Source organism: Lynx rufus, unplaced genomic scaffold (assembly GCF_022079265.1).
Source record: "Lynx rufus isolate CCGP_SWC_20201006 ecotype Redwood Valley unplaced genomic scaffold, mLynRuf1.p SCAF_2, whole genome shotgun sequence".
Lineage (NCBI taxonomy): Eukaryota > Metazoa > Chordata > Mammalia > Carnivora > Felidae > Lynx > Lynx rufus.
Window position 1 is genome coordinate 8,194,534 of NW_025814834.1, and position 21,209 is coordinate 8,215,742.

At 53.7% G+C, this 21,209-nt stretch overlaps 1 protein-coding gene and 1 pseudogene across 1 annotated transcript; one reads left to right on the top strand and one right to left on the bottom strand.

The window, feature by feature from the left end:
• Nucleotides 1-3,929: 3,929 nt before the first annotated feature.
• LOC124514488 (stromal membrane-associated protein 1-like) lies at nucleotides 3,930-5,598 on the bottom strand (annotated as a pseudogene).
• Nucleotides 5,599-13,656: 8,058 nt separating this feature from the next.
• On the top strand, nucleotides 13,657-21,141 carry NMUR1 (neuromedin U receptor 1). Its single transcript, XM_047085866.1, has 3 exons — nucleotides 13,657-13,869; nucleotides 16,012-16,900; nucleotides 19,138-21,141. Exons 1-3 carry the CDS (start codon nucleotides 13,657-13,659, stop codon nucleotides 19,518-19,520), a joined length of 1,485 nt encoding a protein of 494 aa, XP_046941822.1. The 3' UTR covers nucleotides 19,521-21,141.
• The last annotated feature ends 68 nt before the right edge of the window (nucleotides 21,142-21,209 follow it).

Genomic DNA, 21,209 nt, shown 5'->3' on the forward strand with positions numbered 1-21,209 from the left:
CTGTTGCTTTGGGTAACCCTGTGTGGGAATGCTGGAAGCATTAACACCCACCAGCTGTCTTTTGGTTGAAGATGATGGCATTTGACCACGGCTGAACAGGCCTAAATCAGGGAAAGCACAAAACTCCAGGCACCCGTTTCCCAGTCTGGGCCTGGAGGCTGCTGTGAGAAGCTGGGTCGAGCCCAAGCGTCTTCCCTCTCCTGTTGGACAGTCAGCCTGTGCTCGGCGACAGTTGGTGAGGTTTGCAGCCAGAGTGACCTGTGAGGGAGGTGCCTTACCATGCCGGCCCCTCTGCCTGGGGCGGGGGGCCTCCAGGGATGTTCCTGTATCTTTAATGTCAAGTCTTAGCTGTGCAGTCTTTTTTCCCCTCAACCAGATACCTCTGGTTCACCATTAGAGGGTCTGACTGCCTAACTGAGTTCCACACAACCCTTCAGAGCCTCCTGTTTCTCTGTCTTGGTAGTTCGTGTGGTCAGATGACGCCCAGCCACAGAGACAAGCAAAATAAGCCAAAGGGGAAATGAACATGTCCCACACAGCCTGACTCTGGGGTAAAGGGCGGTGACAGGCTGGGTTGTTTAATTCTCCCATGCCTAAAAGTGTGTGTGCGTGCAAATCGTGCCAGGCTCATGCCAGGCGTGCTGGGGAGGATGGGGGGCAGCTCTGTGACCGTTCTGGACTTTGGTTCAAGCCTTCACCCTGGACAGTCTGTCAGTGGGCACCGCCCTCCCATCTGGGTTCTCTATGGATGGGTGCAGAATGAGCCCCATGCCAGGGCATCCTGACCTCCAACCTGAAGAACACGATTGCTTTAGTTTGGTTCCCTCAGAAGCAAACCTTGAGACAAGAACTGGGCGAAGAAGTTTATTTGAGATGTGGTCCCAGAAAGCACGGGGTGGAGAAATGAGACCGGGAAGAAAGGAGAGAAAAGAAAGTGCATATTAACAGGCATGATACGGCCATGGGAAATGGGATCAGTCCTACAGGGCATCTTCGGAGAGACTGTGTGGAACACGCCTCAGAGTTGTCTCACCAGCGGGGAAGAAGCTGGGGTGTATTCCTTATCAGCATTTTTTTTTTTAAAAAGTAGGCTCCACGCCCAACGTGGGGCTTGAACTCACAACCCTGAGATCAAGAGTTGCATGGTCTGTCAACTGAGGCAGCCAGGCACCCCTTCATTACCAGCTTTTTAAACGGTTTTATTAAAATGTAACTCATATACATATAAGAGATCCATTAAAAGTAGTCAATTCAGTAATTTTTAGTTTACTGACAAATGTGTGTTAGCCATTCCCATAGTCAATTTTAGAATATTTTCATAACCTTAAGGAGAAATCTCATACCCTTTAGTTATCACCCCGATCCCCCACCTCAGCCTAGGCAACTACTAACCTACTTTCTGTCTTTATAGACTTGCCTTCTGGACATTTCGTATGAGTGGAGTCACAGAACATGTGGATTTTTGTGACTGACTTCTTTCACTTTCCAAGGCTCATTCAAGCTACAGGATGTATCTCTACTTCATTCCATTGTACGGCCAAATGATATTCCATTGTATGAATGTATCACTTTTATTTTTCCATGTGTCCATTGATGGACATTTGGGTTGTTTCCACCTTTTGACTATCCTGAATACATCCTGCTGTAAACATTCATGCACAAGTTTTTCTGGGGACATATGTTTTCATTTCTTTTGGGTGTATACTTAGGGGTGGAATTGCTGGGTTATACGGTACCTCTCTGTTTAATCATTTGAGGAACCAGCAAACTGTTTTCCAAAGTCACTACACCATTTTCCATTCCTACAGGGCTGTATGAGAATATAGTTAGCTATTAATGCACAACAAATCACTCCAAAACTTAGCAGGTTAAAACAATAAACATTTGGGGTGCCTGGGTGGCTCAGTCCATTAAGTGTCCAACTTCAGCTCAGGTCATGATCTCGCGGGGCTTGAGTTCAAGCCCCGCGTCGGGCTCTGTGCTGACAGCTCAGAGCCTGGAGCCTGCTTCGGATTCTGTGTCTCCCTCTCTCTCTGCCTCTCCCCTTCTCGTGCTCTCTGTCTCTCTCAAAAATAAATAAACATTAAAAAAACCAATAAATGTTTGTTATATCACACAGTTTTCGAGGGTCAGGAATCCAGGAGCAGCTCAACTAGGTGGTTCTAGCTCAGGGTTCTGCTTAGGGTCTCTATGAGGCTGGAATCATCAAAAGGTTTGACTGTGTCGGGGAATCCACTTCCAACATGGCCACATGGCTGTCTCACTTGCCTGACGAGGGAGTGTTGGTTGTTGACAGGAGTCCTTATGCACCTTTCCTATGCGTACCTCCCCCTGGATTGCTTGAGCATCCTCATAACATGGCAGCTGGCTTCCGCCAAGAACAAGAGATCCAAAAGGGAAAAAGGCAGGAGCTACAATTCTTTCATGATCTAGCCTTGGATATCATACACTGTCGTTTCTGTAACATCCTATCACACAGTTCAGCCATTTTCAGTGTGGAAAGGAAATACACACGGTGTGAGTCCCGGGAAACAGGGGTCATCGGAGGCCATCTTGGAAGTCGCCTACCACATGAGACATTTTCCCACCCACTCCCATCCCTCAGTGGGAGGGTTGCTCCTGGGGTGTTAAGTCCCTGGAACTTTTGGCCTAAACCAGAACATGCTGAAGACACCATCATGCTGAAGACCGGTCTCCCTTTGGCCTAACTCTGATTTCAGCTGTGCCTACGGAGGAAGGGTCCCGACTCAAGTGCCTGCCTTGCTCCCTCCACTTTCTGCCCCAGGACCTTCTCTGACACACAACAGCCCTCTGGATTCTCATACAAACACAACCAGAAAATGCAGGGATGCTAAGAGCCCTGGGAGGAAGCCAATTAACAACCAATTATCTGGTCCTCCAGGCAGATGGGTTCGGGAGGCATGTAAGCCGCTCTGCTTCAGGAGCTAAGGCAAAGAAAACTGAGCTTGTCTCCAATTATTCATTATTTTACAGAAAGGCTGTGCCTGGTATCCTCTTACCTCATCTCTATATTTGAGCTACAATTCTTTTTTTTTGCTTTTCACATCAATGTTTTTAATTAAAATTTTTTTGTAATGTTTATTTATTTTTGAAAGAGAGAGAGAGACAGAGCGAGAGCAGGGGGAGGGGCAGAGAGAGAGGGAGACACAGAATCCAAAGCAGGCTTCAGGCTCTGAGCTGTCAGCACACAGCCTGATGTGGGGCTCGAACTCATGAACCGTGAGATCATGACCTGAGCCGAAGTTGGATGCTTAACTGACTGAGCCACCCAGGTGCCCCTCAATGTTTTAAACTTTATTTATTTTAAGAGAGGGAGAGAGTGCATGTGCGAGTGGGGGAAGGGCAAAGAGAGAGGGTGAGAGAGAGAATCCCAAGCAGACCCTGCACTGTCAGTGCAGAGGCCACTGCGGGGCTCACAGTCACAATCTGTGAGATCATGATCTGAGCCCAAGTCAAGAGTCAGGAGGTTAACGGACTGAGCCACCCAGGTGCCCCCACATCACATTTAATCAGTACAGACCAACATGGTCAATCAGATAATTCTTCTTAATTTTTTTTATTTGTGAGAGAGAGAGAGCACGCACAAGTGGGGGAGGGGCAGAGGGAGGGAGGGAGAGAGAGAGAGAGAGAGAGAGAGAGAGAGAGAGAGAATCTTCATCAGGTTCCACACTCAGCACGGAGCCCAGTGAGGGGTTCGATCCCATGACCCTGGGGATCATGACCTGAGCCGACGCTCATGACCTGGACGCTCAACCGATTGAGCCACCCAGGTGCCCCAGTCAGATAATTCTTAATATGAACAAACGGGGAAAAAGAAAAAAAAAAGTACATGAGTAAACATGGGAACGAGATGTGTTTTAGCAAAGAATGTCAGGGGCTGGTTCTGGATGTAACTTGCCCTGCAGTTTTCATTTCCACAGCTGTGTGCCGAGAGTCTGAACGGATGAGCTTCCGGGCCAGCCTGCTGTTGTGTTGGGGGCTGGCCAAAACCCATTGCAGGGTTCGTACTACTGATACCCGTGCCAGCCATTTGCTGATTCATCTGCGAGAGGTTCTACTGGGGCCGTTGAGCTTGCGGTAGGCCAAGCTCACCCGAGGGTGCGCCCCTCTGTCCTGCGGTTCCTCCTCGGGGGCCGACCACATTTGAAGGAAGTGACATCACACCGGTTCATGTGTTTCCCATAGACCCGCTGGGCCTGGGCATGCCCACCATCATGCTGCCGCTCTGTCCCATCACATTTCCTAGAAGACCAGGAGCTGCACAGGCGTGCCCGTCGATGGAAAGCCTTGAAAGACAGACGGTGCTCGTGAGGCAAAGGGCATATTTGTGCGTCCCATAAGCACACCATGAGTACTCTTCTGCCGAACGGTTCCTGTACCACACGGAGAGAAGATGGAACCTTTGGAGCGTTGCTTCTGCCCCACCTCTTCTGACTTTGTAGCTTGCTGAGTGAACAGATCGAGCACCCCAGATATTAACGTAGACAGAGTGGCAGCAGCAGGTATAGAGGACGTCCCCGGAGCTGGGGGCGTAGACGGTTGGAGGTAAGGGATTCGAAGTCATTGGTCCAAAGGTGTCCAGATCATCACTCAGGGCTGGCAGCGCGGTTGTGTTCCCATTGGTCACTGGTGCCTCAGCAGCGCCATCAGGTCCTAAAAGGTTGGCAGTGGGCTCTGCGACTTTTTTAGCGCTGGTACTTTTATTTTCAAAATTTTTTAAATGTTAATCTATTTTTTTTAAATTTTTTTTCCAACGTTTATTTATTTTTGGGACAGAGAGAGACAGAGCATGAACGGGGGAAGGGCAGAGAGAGAGGGAGACACAGAATCGGAAACAGGCTCCAGGCTCCGAGCCATCAGCCCAGAGCCTGACGCGGGGCTCGAACTCACGGACCGCGAGATCGTGACCTGGCTGAAGTCGGACGCTTAACCAACTGCGCCACCCAGGCGCCCCTAATGTTAATCTATTTTTGAGAGACAGAGAGAGAGACAGAGTATGAGCTGGTGAGGGGCAGGGAGAGAAGGGGACAGAGAATCTGAAGCAGCCCCCAGGCTCTGAGCTGTCAGCACAGAGCCCGACACGGGGCCCGAATCCACAAACTGTGAGATCGTGACCTGAGCTGAAGTTGGATGTTCAACCGACTGAGACACCCAAGCGCCCCAATATTGCATTTTATCGTAGTATTTCTTCTTTTCATATTCGTCTCTGACAAAAAAAAAAAAAAAATTCCACTGCTTGATCTACCCGTGGTCTTCGAAAGTTCTCTGGAAGATTGGCTTTATAGAATAGTCTTGCTTTAGTATTTCCCATATCTCGCATGCCCTGTATCTGTCCTGGTGTCCACTGCGTCTAGGTTGACTGACTTGACCTTGGATAAATGAACCCCAAGATTTCTATGGATTCCAGCACATCTGAAGGAAATAAACTCACACCAATATTCCAGGAAGCCCATGGAGGACCTTTGAGCTTGCAGTTCACGCACTGTGTGCTGTCTTCCTCCCTCAGCACCTTGGACAGGAAGAGCTGGCGCTGTCGTTCAGCCTCTGAGCCTCCTCATGGCAGGAGCACGTGGCCATCTCAGCAGCGGGGCGGGGACCCCTGGGCAGTTGCGGCCGCGGCGGTCACGGGCAGGAGCTGGGCGGGGTGAACGCACCTGGAGCCGTCAGGACCGCAGGTGGACTCTTTTTCATACATTTTTAGAGGTAGAGTTGCAGGACCAGAGAGAGAGAGAGAGAGAGAGAGAGAGAGAGAGAGACATCTCTGTATTTTGGTACCTGCTGCCAGATTTGTCTCCGGTAATGCTGTAATTCTCATCCCTGGCGACGAAGCCTGTTCCCCTCTATCTGAGAGGCTGCGTGCGGCGAGGAGGGTGTCCTGTATGCCTCCCAGATAAACGTGGGGAGAAGCGGGGACAACTTAGAGGCTTAGAGAGGGTGAGGAGGGGTCCGCAAAGGGTGGCAGCGTGGAAGACTGGTTACACACTCGGGGGGGGGGGTCGACCCTACCAATAAATATGCTGAAAATAACAAAAGGCACATTTCTCACTCTCAGGGAGGGATGAACGAAAGGGGATGAATGCCGTGTTGGTTAGATTGGAATTGGAGGAATGACCCTGGGATCATGACCTGAGCTGAAATCAAGAATTGTATGCTCAACCCACTGAGCCACCCAGGTGCTCCAAAGAACTGCATTTTATTTATTTATTTATTTATTTATTTATTTATTCGTTTGTTTATTTAATTTTATTTATTTAAATGTTTATTTTTGAGAGAGAGAGAAAGAGAATGAGAGGGGGAGGGGCAGAGAGAGGGGGAGACACAGAATCCGAAGCAGGCTCCAGGCTCTGAGCTGTCAGCACAGAGCCCGACAGGGGGGCTCCACCTCAGGAGCCCTGAGATCATGACCTGAGCTGAAGTCGGACGCTTAACCGACTGAGCCACCCAGGCACCCCCAAGGAACTGCACTTTAAAATGAAAAAAAAAAAAAGGGGGGGGCACCTGGGTGGCTCAGTCGGTTAAGCGGCCGACTTCGGCTCAGGTCATGATCTCGCGGTCCGTGAGTTCGAGCCCCGCGTCGGGCTCTGTGCTGACAGCTCAGAGCCTGGAGCCTGTTTCGGATTCTGTGTCTCCCTCTCCCTGACCCTCCCCCGTTCATGCTTTGTCTCTCTCTGTCTCAAAAATAAATAAACGTTAAAAACAAAAAAGAACAAAAAAATAGGAGGAACAAATTTGACTGTTGAAACAAATTCCTAACTCCCCTCCTCCTCCCACCCTAACCAACCCCCAGCGGTAACCAGTGTTCACTTCAGAATCAGACGCAGGAAGAGACACGGACACAGGCGCCCCTCCCACCCGGCCCCGCTTCACTCCCCAGCCCGTGGGTTGCACGCTGGCCACGGCAGGGGGGGGGGCTGCGGGAGAGCCTCAACCTGTTCTCCCGCCCTCAACTCCATGGAGGGGACTATGTGTCCCCCTTCTGCAGACTAGGAAGCTGAGGTCAGAGGAGGGAAGGGACTCGTCCAAGGTCACACATCCAAGTCCCGGCTCTTGCTGCAGCCGCCCTCTTTCACCGCAGAATGACCTCTGCTCGGGGAAAGAGCCAGCCTGGAGCCAGGTGGGGGCTGGGGTCCTCCTGGGTCCCTTTCCTGAGGGAGAGGGGTTCAGCCTGACTCAACTGGTTCTGCCCTAATAAAGGCCTGCTTGTTGCAGCCTGCTTTTTCCATCTTTGTTTACAGTGCTTGCACACAAACACACTTGAGAAGTTCGTGGGAACATGAGTGGCCGGAAGGCAGGATGCTAGCCTGAGGGTGGACAGGGCCTGCCGGGCCACCTACACGGGGATGGGGCCTGCCTCCTTCCTGTAACTCCTCTGGCCCTCTGTCTCTCTCTGCGTACTTCTCCTCCCAGGGGGTGGAGAAGCCTCTACATTATTGTCTCTTGCTGCCTCAGAAGAGAAATATTAAAAATCCCTTCATTTTTGCTCAGAAGAGGTACCAAGCTTCTGAGACATGCACCTACTTTCTTTTATTTGAAAAATCGTTCTCAGGTGCCAGCTAAGTGCTTTCTGGGCACTCTACATCCTTATTTTACTGCATCCTCTCATGACTTCATGAGTAGGTCTGTTGTCATCTCTGCTTTACGGATGAGGAAACTGAGGCATAGAAAGTCTAAGCAACATGCACCCCTCCCCAAGTGCTTCAGAACAGAGGTTAGAAAACTGCATCCTTGGAAACTCACCTCACAGCCTCTGAGCTGCAACCACACGTCCTAACCCCTTGGAAGGCACCAAGCCCTAACTAGGAAACTCTTGAATTTTTTCCAAAAGTTCCAGAGCCAAATGGGTACCGACGCTGCTCTCCAGGGAAAGGCACTCAGTAGCTGCCCATGGGCTGGGAACATGGAGGGAACAGACCAGCCCATGGAAAGTGACACCTCTAAGCAGCTCAGGGCCACTAAGAACCAGGCAGGGCGGTTCTTGAAGACAACTCATAACCCAGCGAGGGAGAGGCAACATGGGCTTGAGAAGGGGAACCAGGCTAGGCATGGCCACAAAAATCCAGTCTCTGAGGGGATGAATAATGCATGTGGACATTTATTTTTAAGTCTAGACTCTTGAGGGGCACCCGGGTGGCTCAGTTAAGCGCCTGACTTTGGCTCAGGTCATGATCTCACGGTTCATGGGTTCGAGCCCTGCGTTGGGCTCTGTGCTGACAGCTCAGAGCGGAGCCTGCTTCGGATTCTGTGTGTGTCTCTCTCTCTGCTCCTCTCCTGCTTGCACTCTGTCTCTCTGTCTCTGTCTCTCTCCCTCAAAAATAAACATTAAAAACTTTTTTGAGTCCAGACTCTTGAAATTTGATTGTCTTTGGAAATGGGGGATGTAGTGTCGGAACCATAGAGTAAAAGGTGGAAAGTTTTTTATTTGGATAAACTTAGTCCCGAATCCCACCTCCAGCACTTGTTAGCTACAGGACCTTGGGCAAGTTATTCAATGTTTCAGACTCACTGCTTCCTTGTGTTTAAGGCCAGTTTGTCATAACCTCCATCTTAAAGCAACTGGCAAGAGTAACAGACATTTTGCTACTTGAGAACAGGCTGTTTATAAGTCTGATTTTTTTTTTTTGAGTCCAAAAAGATCAGAAAAGGTTTAAACTTTCAGTTCTTGGATGTGGTTTCCCCAAGTATGAGGGTGAGCTGGTCTTTCCGAGTTTTAAAATCTGCAATCTCTTATCTTCCCTGCAGATGCATGTTCTCCTGGGCATCGTTTTCCACAAAGGTTTTGTCGGCTTAGTGAGCCTTTTAGACAAGCCACCCCCCACCCCCAAAGTTGGGTCCCACTGTGCCCACATGAGCTGCTGGCCCCTTTTTCTGATGTTGGTGCATTTGAAGAGGCCTTGAACCTCTGAGGGGCAGGGACCCACGCGCTTTGTCTCAGCTGCGTGGCACTCAGGCTGTCCGCCAGCAATGATCCACGCAGTGGGAATCTGCCCTCCTCCACTCCAGAAGGCTCACCTGTCCCAAGCAGTGAGAACACCGGGGTCAGATCCAACTTCACTTCAGGGCATCCCAAGTCTCACCCGGGGCAGGAAGTCCAGGCAAGTGCCTTAAAAAGTAGGGATGTGGTCCCAGCCCAGGGCAAGCATCCGGAAGATGTAGGGCCACACCCCCAGGCCGTTTGGCTACATGCCTGGGGCGGTGGGCCACACCGAACAGCCTCCCTGGTCCTCCAGCTACCTGATAGTCTCCAGGAAATTCTGCCTTAATTAGAGCCAGTCTGGATATTTGCAAACCAAGATCCTCACATTGTGCACAGGAGCCCGCTATCGTTTGCAACCGGAATTTCGGTAGCGGCATCTCTTGGCCCACTGCCTTCAAGTGCTCAGATTCCTGCCTTCTTTTTACTTCGGGCCTGCTGTGTCCACACTGGGGTCCAGCCCTCCACCGCACACTCCCAGTGTCCCTGTGTTCCGTCCCTTGCCCCGTGTCTCATGGTTGCCGGTTGATATGCCCGGCATTTTTCACTTACCTCATGATAACTCTAGAAAGATTCATTCCATATGCATGAGCAACTGTCCTTTTTCCACTACCTGCAGGTTTTGTAATTTATTTCCTCCGATTTCATGTTATATCCTTTGGAATCCTGAGCCTCTGTTTGCCAGCACTTCGAATATTTACTGCTTTTGTATCTGTTGACTGTGGAGGCCTTGGGAATGGCAATAACCACGATAAAATATAAAACAGTACTCAGACCAACTAAAAGTCATCTGCTTTCTATTATCAGACGTGCTAAATGAGAAGCGATTACTCCTCCCAGGTGGAATTAATGATATTCATGGGACACTGAAACTAAACCAGAACTGACGTATTTAGTGGTAAAGGGGCATTATGGCTGCAATTGACTCTCAGATTATGCCGGTATAAAAAAACTCAAAGGGAAGACAAAAACACTAAGGTAGACACAGCAAACCCATGTGACTAACGAGTCCCTAAGCCCTCTGACAGCAGTCACTGGCAGGAGGTCAGGAGCTTCGGTTATGAGCTAACCGTGAGCATTCATAACAGGGAAGATCCCGGGAGGGGCCTCTTTGCGCTTAACTGAGAAGGCCGTGTGGACGAGCAGGTGCCAGGAGCACCAGTGACAACTAGCCCCACCCCGGGGTGGGATGAAGGACACACAGACTCAGGACAAGAGAGACCCAGGCGTTTTCTGGCCCTCTCGATGTGCCACCCGAGTCTGTCCTCCCTTTGGCCACAAGTGGACTGACTCTGTAGCCCGGTCCCTGCCCGAGAGACCGGGATGGTTCAGAGCCAGGCCGCATGGCCCTCAGAAGGCAAGGAGCCAGACAATTCGTCCCAAGTGGCCCTCTCCGTGGGCAGGAGAGGCAGAGGCGATGCTAACTGGAGGTCTTGGCCGCTGGTCCCCGAGGTCCAACTGCAGGGCCTGGGCCTCCTGCACTGTGGCCAGGTTCCCCATAAGTTTGTGTTTTCCTTCTTCTCACTGGGGAGTAGCTTTCCTGCCCTAGGATGTTGGGGACCTTGCCCTTCCAAGCCCTGCTGAGCAAGCTTTTCTGTTCTCTAGCTTCCGCCCCAGCCCTGACTCCTGGCAGCTTTCTAGTATCTTTCAGAGAATTCTGAGCACAGTTACGGTTACCATTTCTTGAGTGTGTCAACCCTAGGTGTTTTACCCCACATTATCTCACTTAGCATCTAGAGAAGTAAGTGCTGTTCTTGCTTTTTTACAGACCAGGAAGCCGGTGTCTGGAGTGCACAGAGGCTTGTCTAAGGCCACACAGCCAGTTTGTGGCAGTACAAGCAAGGATTCTCCTCCAGGCCTCACTCTTCCTTGCCTTCCTTTGCCTTCTCTCTCCTTGGGAAGTGTGCTGGTTTCTGTGAGTGGATCCAGGCCTGGGGACTTGGGGAGTGTGGATGGCCACACACAGGCTGCATGGCTTACTGAGGTGCAATCCCAGCCCCTGCACTGGGGACCCCTCCTCCACTCTGAAGGGACTCAGACCTTTCCTCCTCTCTCCCTTAGCCCTGGCCTGGCCCGGGTCCAGCCCAGCAGAGCCAGGTGACAGGTGTCTGACGTGGAGAAGTTCCTAGGTAAGCATGGGCACTCTCCCCACTCCAAATGTTTGCTATGCCCAGCTCTCCATGTTTGCTGAGCCTGATTACTGGTGGACTCTGGGCTGTCCCCACTGCCTTCAGAACAATTCCTCTCTCCCATCCAATACCTTGGTGTCCCCAAGCTCATCTCATCCTCCTTGTCTGGTCTCTGTAGGCAGTAGAGCAGAGGGAGGGGTGGGGGTGAATGGTGAATGTTCCAGAAGCTGCTCAGGTGGTGCCAGTGAAGACTTGGCTTGGGGCAGCTGCCCTTCTGTGGCTCTCAGCAGGGTGAGGAAAGGCTATGGAGCTAATCATGTACCTCAGGCCCTGCGAGCCCTGCACAGACTCCAGGACCTGAGAGGTCTCCCGGCTGCCTCCCGTAGACCCCTGAGGCATTTGCGATTGTGCACAGTGGGGCCCTTAACACCCTGGTCTGGGCAGATGCCCACCAGCCAAGCCAGGAGACTGAAATGTACACCCAGAAAACCTAAGATGCATTTACTCCAGGCTTCAGCCCTGCAGTACCCCAGCGAACGTGGCCCTGGAGAAGCTCCCTCAGGACGGAGCAGGGAGGCAGCAGTATACCTACCATCAGTTCCGATGGGACATGCTGCCATGGCGGTCTTGAGCTCAGGCCTGAGGCTGGGACACCCAGGGCCCTCTGAACAGTGCAGGGGTGGCTATAGCCATGATGGCCATTGGGCCTCCCCTTCTGGGGGAGCTACCCCTGTATTTTAGCCTGGCATGGTCTTTGATTTCAGTTAATGTTGTGAATGATGCAGCCAGCTAAAGAATTCCTATTGGCAGGAACCGTTGTGTCTCTGTCAGGCAGAAATAGGTCCTTCCCTTTCCTTTCCTGGGCTCGGAGCACCTCCAATGAGTCCACAGTGGGTTTCAGGATGCTCAGAGTGTATGCAAAGTGGTGTGTGTGGTGGGAGTGTGATTCCAGTGATGGGGGCAGGGGTTGACAATGCTCATCACGTGCTAAGTACCACCCTGACCCCATGGTGGGCTGTTTCCCAGTGATGCTGCCTACCCTTCAACGCTCCTCTGATATAATAGCAGCTTGGACCTTGAAGGTTCTGGGTGGGGTCACTCATCTGGGGTGGAGTAGTTAATTCTCAGGGACACCCTAGAATTCTTTTCCCCAAGGACATCTGCCGCTGCACTGGCCTACAATTTCCCTGTGCCTGGGGTTGTGTTTACACGTGGGGTTCCTGGGAAGGCAGGGCTTGTGGAGGCTCTGAGAGGGTCTGACTCCCAGTTCCCAAGGCCAGACAGTGACTCATGGGGGAAGGGGAGGCAGGGAAAGTCTGGGGGGAAGAAGGTCACACCTCCACTTGTCATCACATAGACTCTTTTGAGTGCTGGCTGCATGCCAGCCCTGTGCTAAATCTTTGCACTGATGTTTCAAGGAACACGTGGTTACACATTCCACCGGGAAGGAGAGTCAAGGCACAGAGGGGCTGATCTCTTTCCCATTCACACTGCTCAGGCAGCCCTTCTGGGTCCTGGGACTTGGTATTTAACCCCTTCCAGTGCTTCTCAAAGTGTGATTCTTAGGTTTGGGGCCCCCTGGAGGGTGTTCCTCAAAAAATGAAGGTTGCTGGACCCTGCCCAGACTAAATGAATCAGACCCTGGGAAGAGGCCCAGGAGCCAGCATTTGGGCCTGCAAGATTCATGTATGTAGGCTCCCTAGAAGGTTCCTAATGAAATAACTTCCAGCTAAGGAGCTGGTTGGAGGAAGGGACAGAGCAGGGAAGGGGCTCCCTGCTGGAGTTCACCTGTCTACAGCTTCTGGGAGCAGGAGGAGGCTGGGACTCCAGCACTCATGAGTCTTCCCTTACAGTTCCCTCCTTCCCCCTTGGGCACCCTGCGGTGGGGTGAGAGGGATGGGAAAACATTTGAATGGATGAGAGGGAGGGTATTTGGGGGTGAGGGAATACAGTTGGGGGGGGGCAGGAAGGCAAGTGGGGCATGGGGTCCAACACCAAGCTAGACTTTGGTATGTTCTTTTTCAGAAGGAAGTGAGGTGGGTGGCTGGGGAGGTTTTCTAGCAGAGGAGTGAGGTGTTGGGGGCTCCCACTGGGCAGTGGGAGGACAGACTGGAGGGAGGACGGAGGCTCCCGCAGCAGGCAGAAGTCCTGGGAGGGCAGGAGGAGATGCTCAGGGGCCGGGAACCCTAGGGAGAGGGGTGGAGACTGTTGCCCTGGGACTTGGGGCCCCAGAGAGGGAGAGGAGACCGTTTGGGGCACGTGGACTTTCAGGTGCGTCTGAAATGTGCGGCAGGAGGAGGCGGGGGCTGGAGAGACCCCATAATAAGGAGTTAGGGTGAAAGCACGCTGGAGACCCTGGCAAGGGTGTGAGAGCCAGACCACTCGCACTTCGTGTCTCTGAGGCTCGGTTTTCTCATCTGGAAAGGGGTTGTTGTGAGGGTTCCGTTAGGGTTCCGTGGGAGTTCGATAATGGTGCTCCTGGGAGTGTCGCGCCAGACGCCTGGAAACAACTAGGGGTGGGTGTGGGGACCCCAGATGAGGGTGTCTGGGTCCAGCGATGCGGGGGGAGCACCGCCCCCTGGTGGCGGTCCCTTTCGGGTCACCCAGACTACAGGCGGGGCGACGGGAAGGGCTACTTGGGGGCCGGTCGCCGTCCAGCCTCCAGTCGGCTGGTTCCTGGCGCCGCGTCTGGGCGTCGGTCTCGGCCGCCCGCCGCGCACCTCGATGTCTCCAGCCGCTTACGGGAGGGTAGGTGAACGCGATACCGCCGAGGCCAAGGGCGCGGGCGGCTGGACGGGGCGCGCGGGTGGCCTGGGGCTGGGGCGCGGGACTAGGAAGCGCGCACAGAGGGTCTCCCCAGGGCCATAGGGATCGGAGGCGCCCCCCTTCTCGGAGAACTCGCAGCCTCCGGGTTATTTCTTTTTGCCGGCCACGGGCGCTGCGACCGTTCCCGGTGGCGCAGAGATTCTCCCTCGAACCCTGCTCGGCGCCTGCGGGTCCCCAGCTCCTCCCCGCGGCTGCCCGCTCGGCCCTTGCCCCCAGCCTGGGAGGCGGGCAGGTGAACCGCCTGGATGGGTGAAAATGCGTTCCATCCCAGGGTGCGGGGATCAGGTGTGGGACTGGCAGGGAGGCTGGGGGAGACTTCTGGGTGGAGGTTCTGGTGAGGAGGAAGACATTCCGGATTAAGAATTCTTGGGGTCTGGGACAGAAAAGGACCTAGAAACGAAGTTGAAATGTGGCCGCGCAGGTACATGGGCAACGGGGATGCCCCAAGCCCCCGTTGGCAAGAGGAAACGTAGGTGATGGAATAGGGAGACGATCCAGGAAGAGAGCTTGAAAATCCGAGGTTGCCCTGGGGAGAGGGGTGGTGGCGATGGCGGGCTTGGCAAAAAGGCTAAGGAGGACAGTCCCCAGCTCCTGGCCTGTCCCACCAAACCATCTGCCCAGCCGAATCTTGTTTCGGCCCCTGTCCCATCTCCCTTGGACGGTTCTTTTTTACATTTGTTTTTTAAAATATTTTATTTTTGAGTGATCTCCACACTCAGTGTGGGGCCCACGCTCGCAACCCTGCACCCTCTACCTACTGAGCCGGCCAGGTGCCCCTCCCTTGGACTAATCTTCCGTTTCCACGTGGGAAGTAAGGATAATGTTCCTATGCGTTGATCTCGAGCACCTAAAACGTGCCAGGCACACCCCTTACAACTTGATATGTGTTCCCTCATTTAATCTTCACAGCAATTAGGGGGTAAGCTTTGTGGACACACCCGTTTCACAGATGAGGAGACTGAGGCACAGTGAGAAGAGGTCACAGCTAGAGTGTAGCAGAGTTGGCATCTGACCCCAAAGCAGCGTGTTTGGCTCTGTGGTCCGGGTCCTTACCACTATATCCCACGGACTGGCAGAGATAGGGACCCAACAGAGGAGAGGGGGCCTCAGAACTAGCAGGGTCACGGTTGTCAAATATTTCAACGTTTAACAGCACAGGTGATAGGAAACAGGAACACGAACCAGCTTTGGGGTTAGCATTCTAGTTTTTAGCCTTTGACCCCCTCGCTTCGTCCCCACAATGACTCAGTCCTCCTTGAGAGATGGCTGATAACCGGGCCCTTCTGTGTGTCAGGCAGGCCCTGAGCTAATACCTTTTGTAGCTTAAACTCCCTGCATCCTTGTAATAAGGAGACAGTCAGAAAGGTTCCCCTACAAATGGCCACACAGCCCAGAACTGAGGAGTAGGATTTGAATCCGGGCAGTTGCTTCCAGAGGCCTTGTTCTTAAAAACCGTACTGACAAGATACTGCATGTTGTGCCCATTTTACAGACGCCCAAACCGAGTCCCTCTCCCAAAGTCCAGGGCTTGAAAGGGGACAGACCCAAGGGGAGACTGCTGACTGCAAAGCCCATGTTCCGGAGGATCCATTGTTTATTTAAAGCTTCAGTGGATTGTGAAATTCATAACTGAGTCCTGCTTTTTAAAATTTTTTTTTAATGTTTATTCGTTTTTGAGAGACAGAGACAGAGTGTGCGTGGGGGAGGGGCCAAGAGAAAGGGAGACACAGGATCTGAAGCAGGCTCCAGGCTCTGAGCTGTCAGCACAGCGCCTGACACGGGGCCCGAACCCACAAACTGCCAGATGATGACCTGAGCCAAAGTTGGACGCTTAACCGACTGAGCCACCCAGGCGCCCCGACCGAATCCCGCTTTTATCATTTCCAAGATGTACATTTTTACATCTCTGAAATTGTTACACACCTTACAACGGATGACGGTTTTTTGTTTTTCAGTGGTACGTAAAATAACCTTCCTCCTAGTGTCGCCGGCACCTTTGGTTTAATGAATTACCAGGGATCTCCGAGTGACGTTTCCGGGGGGTCTCTCTCTTCTGTTCCACAGACTCCTCTCTGCTTCAACTGCTCCATCTTCCCTGGAGACATGTCCCCGACGGAGGCAGGGAGCCCGGTGCCCTGCAATGGCAGTAGGGCCTGGGGGGTCTTTGGCCCTGAGGACTTGAACCTGACCGATGAGGAACTGAGACTCAAGTACCGGGGGCCCCGGCAGACGGAGCTGTTCGTGCCCATCTGTGCCACGTACCTGCTGATCTTCGTGGTGGGCGCCGTGGGCAACGGGCTGACCTGCACCGTCATCCTGCGCCACAAGGCCATGCGCACGCCCACCAACTATTACCTCCTCAGCCTCGCTGTGTCGGACCTGCTGGTGCTGCTCGTGGGCCTGCCCCTGGAGCTCTATGAGATGTGGCACAACTACCCCTTCCTGCTGGGCGCTGGTGGCTGCTACTTCCGCACGCTGCTCTTCGAGACGGTCTGCCTGGCCTCGGTGCTCAATGTCACCGCCCTGAGTGTGGAGCGCTACGTGGCCGTGGTGCACCCGCTGCAGGCCAGATCCACGATGACTCGGGTCCACGTGCGCCGCGTACTCGGCGCCATCTGGGGCCTCGCCGTGCTGTGCTCTCTGCCTAACGCCAGCCTGCACGGCATCCAGCATCTGGAGGTGCCCTGCCGGGGCACGGTGCCCCACTCAGCTGTGTGCACCTTGGTCCGCTCGCGGGCCCTCTACAACCTGGTGGTGCAAATCACCACTCTGTTCTTCTTCTGTTTGCCTATGGCCACCATCAGCGTGCTCTATCTGCTCATCGGGCTTCGGCTGCAGCGGGAGAGACTGCTGCTGCTCAGGCAAGAGGCCAGGGGCAGGGCCAAGTCCAGCGAGAGCCGCAGGTTTCAGCGGCCGCAGGATCAGGGTCGGACACAGGTGACCAAGATGCTGTGTAAGTGTTGTGGCGGGGAAGAGGGACTGAGCCAGGCCCTGGGTAAGGGGCTAGAGCTTCCAGGACCTGGGGGCTGAGTGTCTGGGTCTGAGATGGGGGCTGAGTGTGAGGTTTGAAGTCGTCACCGCTGCCGCCCACGCCGCCCTGTGTGTGTGCACGCACCTGCGCGATTACTCTGTAAGAAACTCAAAGATAAACGGCAGGATGGGCCACATAATTTGTGGGGTCCAGTGTGAAATGAAAATTTGGGGTCCCTTGTTCAAAACTCATTAAGACCGTCCAGGCAAGCGGGGCACCTCGGTGGCTCAGTCGGTTAAGCGTCTGACTCTTGGTTTTGGCTCAGGTCATGATCTCACGGTTCGTGGGTTCGAGCCCCGCGTTGGGCTCTGTGCTGAAGGTGTGGAGCCTGCTTGGGATTCTCTCTCTCCTCTCTCCTTCTCTCACTGCCCACCCCCCACTCGTGCTCTAAATCTCTCTCTCTCAAAATAAATAAATAAACATTAAAAGAAAACAAGACTGTCCAGACAGCAATAGTCGAGCATAAACTAAGCCACGAAGCCTAGGGTCCTTCTAAGCTTGGAGGCCTGTGCAGAAGCTGGTGCTGGTTCGTGGAATCAAACCACAGACAGGGCCGGGGCATGTGGCTGGGTTCCAGGATGGCAGAGCTGTTTGTGGGAGCTGGATCTCCAGGTCTCTCATCTTTGCTCCTAAACACGTCTTGGCTTTGTCCTTCCCTATAGCAGCCTGGGAGGCATGGCCATGGGCACAGAATTCCCCTTTCTTGAGGAACTGCCCTCTTCCCTTAATGGCTGTTGAAAAATCCCAGGGAAGGATTCCAATTGGTGGGTTTAGGTCATAGCCCGCCCCTGGCCCAGAGTGCAGGATGCTGAGGTTTGCAGTCCCCATGGATTCACGTGGTGGGATCTGGGGGGAGCAAAATTCCCCAAAGTAGGGGAGCAAGGTGTTGGAGAGGCAAGATGATAAATTCCCTCCATGCTATATCTCTGGTTCCTAGGGGACCACAGGAATGGCCACTGCTGTCTAAAAGAGTCTCATCAGGGGGCATATTTGTGAAGGTCAGGGCAGAAGTGTGGATTGGGGCAGGCCATGGCAAGCCCAGCTGGGTTGAGGCTCTGGGTGTTACTGTCATCTAGATCTGGCTCTTTTTCAAAAACAGTGGCCCTGGGGAAGCCAGACAAAATGACACTAAGCCAATCACTGATTTCGTCCCCATCCTGCCCTACCCTAGCAGGGTCTGAATCGGGTAGGTGGGGTGAGCCAGGGCAAGACAGAGCTAGTGAGACCCTGGTCAAAGCCGTGGGATTATATAGGGGACTGCCCCATTCCCAGTGAGAGACCCACTCATCGTGGCCTCCAGAAAGTGTCCCAGAGCCCAAGGCCGCTTGTGCTCTCCCTAAAATGAGGCTGACCCCAGAGTTCCAAGCTTGCCCCTCAGCTCTGTGAAGCCTGCACTGCAGACCACCTGCTCCCTGCCCGTTCTGCCTCTGCTTTCTACTTCCTTCCTTGTCCCGTGGGGGTCAAGTCTGCTCAGCTGGGATGGCTCTGCCCCTGGGAAGTTGGGGTGCTTCCTTAAGCCTGCCTTGCTTGCTGGCCTGGGGCTCTGGCTTTCTCCTTTCCCCACCTCCCCGGCTCCTTCCCCCGCCTTTACTTTCTGAGGGCCTGGTGGGGATATTTGTAAGCAGCATCCTGATTGAAATCCTGGATTAGGAGGGAAAACCGTGCTGGGGTGTGGTGGGGAAGGCACTGCAGGGGAAAGACAGACAGTCACAGAAGCAAACACAAGAAATAAACAGAAATCGAGGCAAGCCCATGAAAGAGACCCCAGGAAGGGCGTGGCTGGTCAACACCACAGCTGGAGGGAAGCTCTGGGAAGCTGGTTGAACTCTTAGAGTCACCTAGTTCCAAACTCTGTGGTGAGAGAGCCAGACTGGGCCAGTTTGGCTCAGATGTCCACACCTGGTCCAGCTGACTGTGGCTGGGGGGCGGGGGGGAAGGGGGGTAGAGCACACGCCCACTGCCCTGTCAGTGACAGCGGTGGGACCAACCTCTCTGAAAGGGGTGATGAGGCCAGGGCGGACAAACTTCTAGAAACTTCCATATGGACAACGGGCGGGGGTGGGAAGGTGAAAGTGGGCAGCCTACACTGAAGCCCAGGGAAGGCGGTTAGTTGAGAGGACTCTGGCAGGCACCAAAGTCTCCCCTCTGTGTCCCTGCAGTCGTGCTGGTCGTGGTGTTTGGAGTCTGCTGGGCCCCTTTCCACGTCGATCGCCTCATGTGGAGCTTTGTGTCCAGCTGGACCGAGGGCGTGTACCTGGCCTTCCAGTACGTGCATATTATCTCCGGCGTCTTCTTCTACCTCAGCTCGGCCATTAACCCTGTGCTTTACAACCTCATGTCGAGCCGTTTCAGGGAGACTTTCCAGGAAGCCCTGTGCTTGGGGGCCCGGCGCCGCTACCACAGGCCCTGCCACAACTCCCACAGCCTCAGCAGGGTGACCATGGGCAGCACCCTGTGTGACCTGGGCTCCCCGGGCACCAGGGCCCACCCTCTGACTGAGAATGGTGGCCGAGAGGGGCAGCAAGAGACTGACCCCTTCTGAGCGGAGCCTCGAAGCAGCCACACCCAGAGAGACCAGAGTGCCACATGCAGTTTTGGGAGCCACACTCGCCTTCCTCTGCTGGGGTGTCTTCGTGGCCTGTCCCCCTTTGTGCCCGTCCCCACTTCAGCCTCTAAACTCTGAACTGGCACCTCAGTGATTCCTACCCCCACCCAAGTTTTGGAAGGAATATAACGTTGCTATCTGCCCTCCAGAGCCCCAGGCCCACAGGCAAAGTCCTTCTTCTACAGAAACATGGCAGCTGGTTAACTGGAGGAGACAGCCTCCATCTGGGCTCTCCCCCACCCTCACCCCCATTTTCTGACATGTTTTCATTGGGTCCCACCTTTCCTTCCCACTTCTTGTTGAGATTCTGCAGGTTCCGGCCCGTTCCGGCCCGTTCCGGCCCTCTCAGCTCTTGGCCTGTACCCGGGGCCCCCTCCAGCCTGGCCCTCCGTGGCCCCCGGTCAGCTCGTTCTGCTCTGGATCTCCACCTGGTGGAGTCGCTGGGTGGCAGGGGTGCCGGGGATCCGGGGGACCTGGTTCTGGTCTCAGCCCTGCTGCCACCACCTTGCAGCGTGACATCACCTTTCCAAGCCTTGGTCCCTTGTTTGCAAAATAAGAGGGGCCCTGACATTGTACAGTGTCACACGTTGGCACTTTAGCCGCGGTTTTTTGGTGCGTGTGCTTAAGTCACTGCTTGTAACAAAACTGATGGAAAACCCAGGATCGACAAGGCAGAAATTACTCTGTATTTCCTCACCACCCTCCAGCTCCTACTCCCTCCCTGACCTCCATGTCCGCGCCCCCCCCCCCACCCCCCACCCCTGCCACTGCACTGAGAGCCACTCTAGGCGTGCTCTTTGCTTGACAGCAACTGAGGGCCAGCGTGTGAGCGAGGCCCCTGCCTGCCTCGGTCCTCGCCTCCAGGTGGGCTGGTTGGGGGGCCTGAGGTGGGCAGAACCCGGGCCTGGCTGACCAGAGGATTCCGGAGGTAAGAGACACGGGCCAACCAAGGGCAAGGAGTGACCGTGAGGACAGTTTTGCCTGGGGCTCAGTGAGGGAAGAGCGACCAGGGGTAAGTATGTAAGTCCTGAAACGGAGCCCCATCCCAAATGCTTGGGGGCTGGCGCCGTGCTCAGTCAGGACCCACTCGGTTTCTGGAACTTGACCTGTTACAAGTCTGTGGACCCCATCCGCTTCCTGAGACAGGACTGCTGTGGGAGGACTCCCAGCCTCCCTGGCGGGTGCTGCAGGTGCCCAGAGTGCAGAAGGCGGCGTGACGCAGGTCTGTTGCCCAGGTTCTCCCCGTGACGTGGAGAGATTGTACAGGGTTGTGCACAATGTTCTGGAGGTTTTGAAATTCAATTATAAAAATTTCGAATGCTCTTGGTAGAAAAATTGGAAAGTACAAATAAGCAAAAATGAATGAATTTTAAGTAATTAAAGACCATCTTTGCTGGGGCCGGCAGGAGGGGGATACGGGGAGTTGTTTAATGGGTACAGGGTTTCGGTTTTGCAAGATGAGAACGTTCTGGAGATTGGCTGCCCAACAGTGTGACTGTACTTAATACTGAACTGCACCCTTAAATGGTTAAGATGGTAAATTTTATGTTATGTGTATTTTGCCATGTTTTTTTTTTTTTTTTTTTTTTTAAAGAAAGGATTAAGGCTAGGGGTGCCTGGGTGGCT

Bases quoted from the DNA above. Each gene is read 5' to 3' on its own strand.
- NMUR1 (XM_047085866.1), top strand. From the start codon at position 13,657: ATGAGGGTGTCTGGGTCCAGCGATGCGGGGGGAGCACCGCCCCCTGGT. The intron at 13,870-16,011 runs GTAGGTGAACGC...TCTGTTCCACAG, and splicing joins CTCCAGCCGCTTACGGGAGG to ACTCCTCTCTGCTTCAACTG. The intron at 16,901-19,137 runs GTAAGTGTTGTG...GTGTCCCTGCAG, and splicing joins ACAGGTGACCAAGATGCTGT to TCGTGCTGGTCGTGGTGTTT.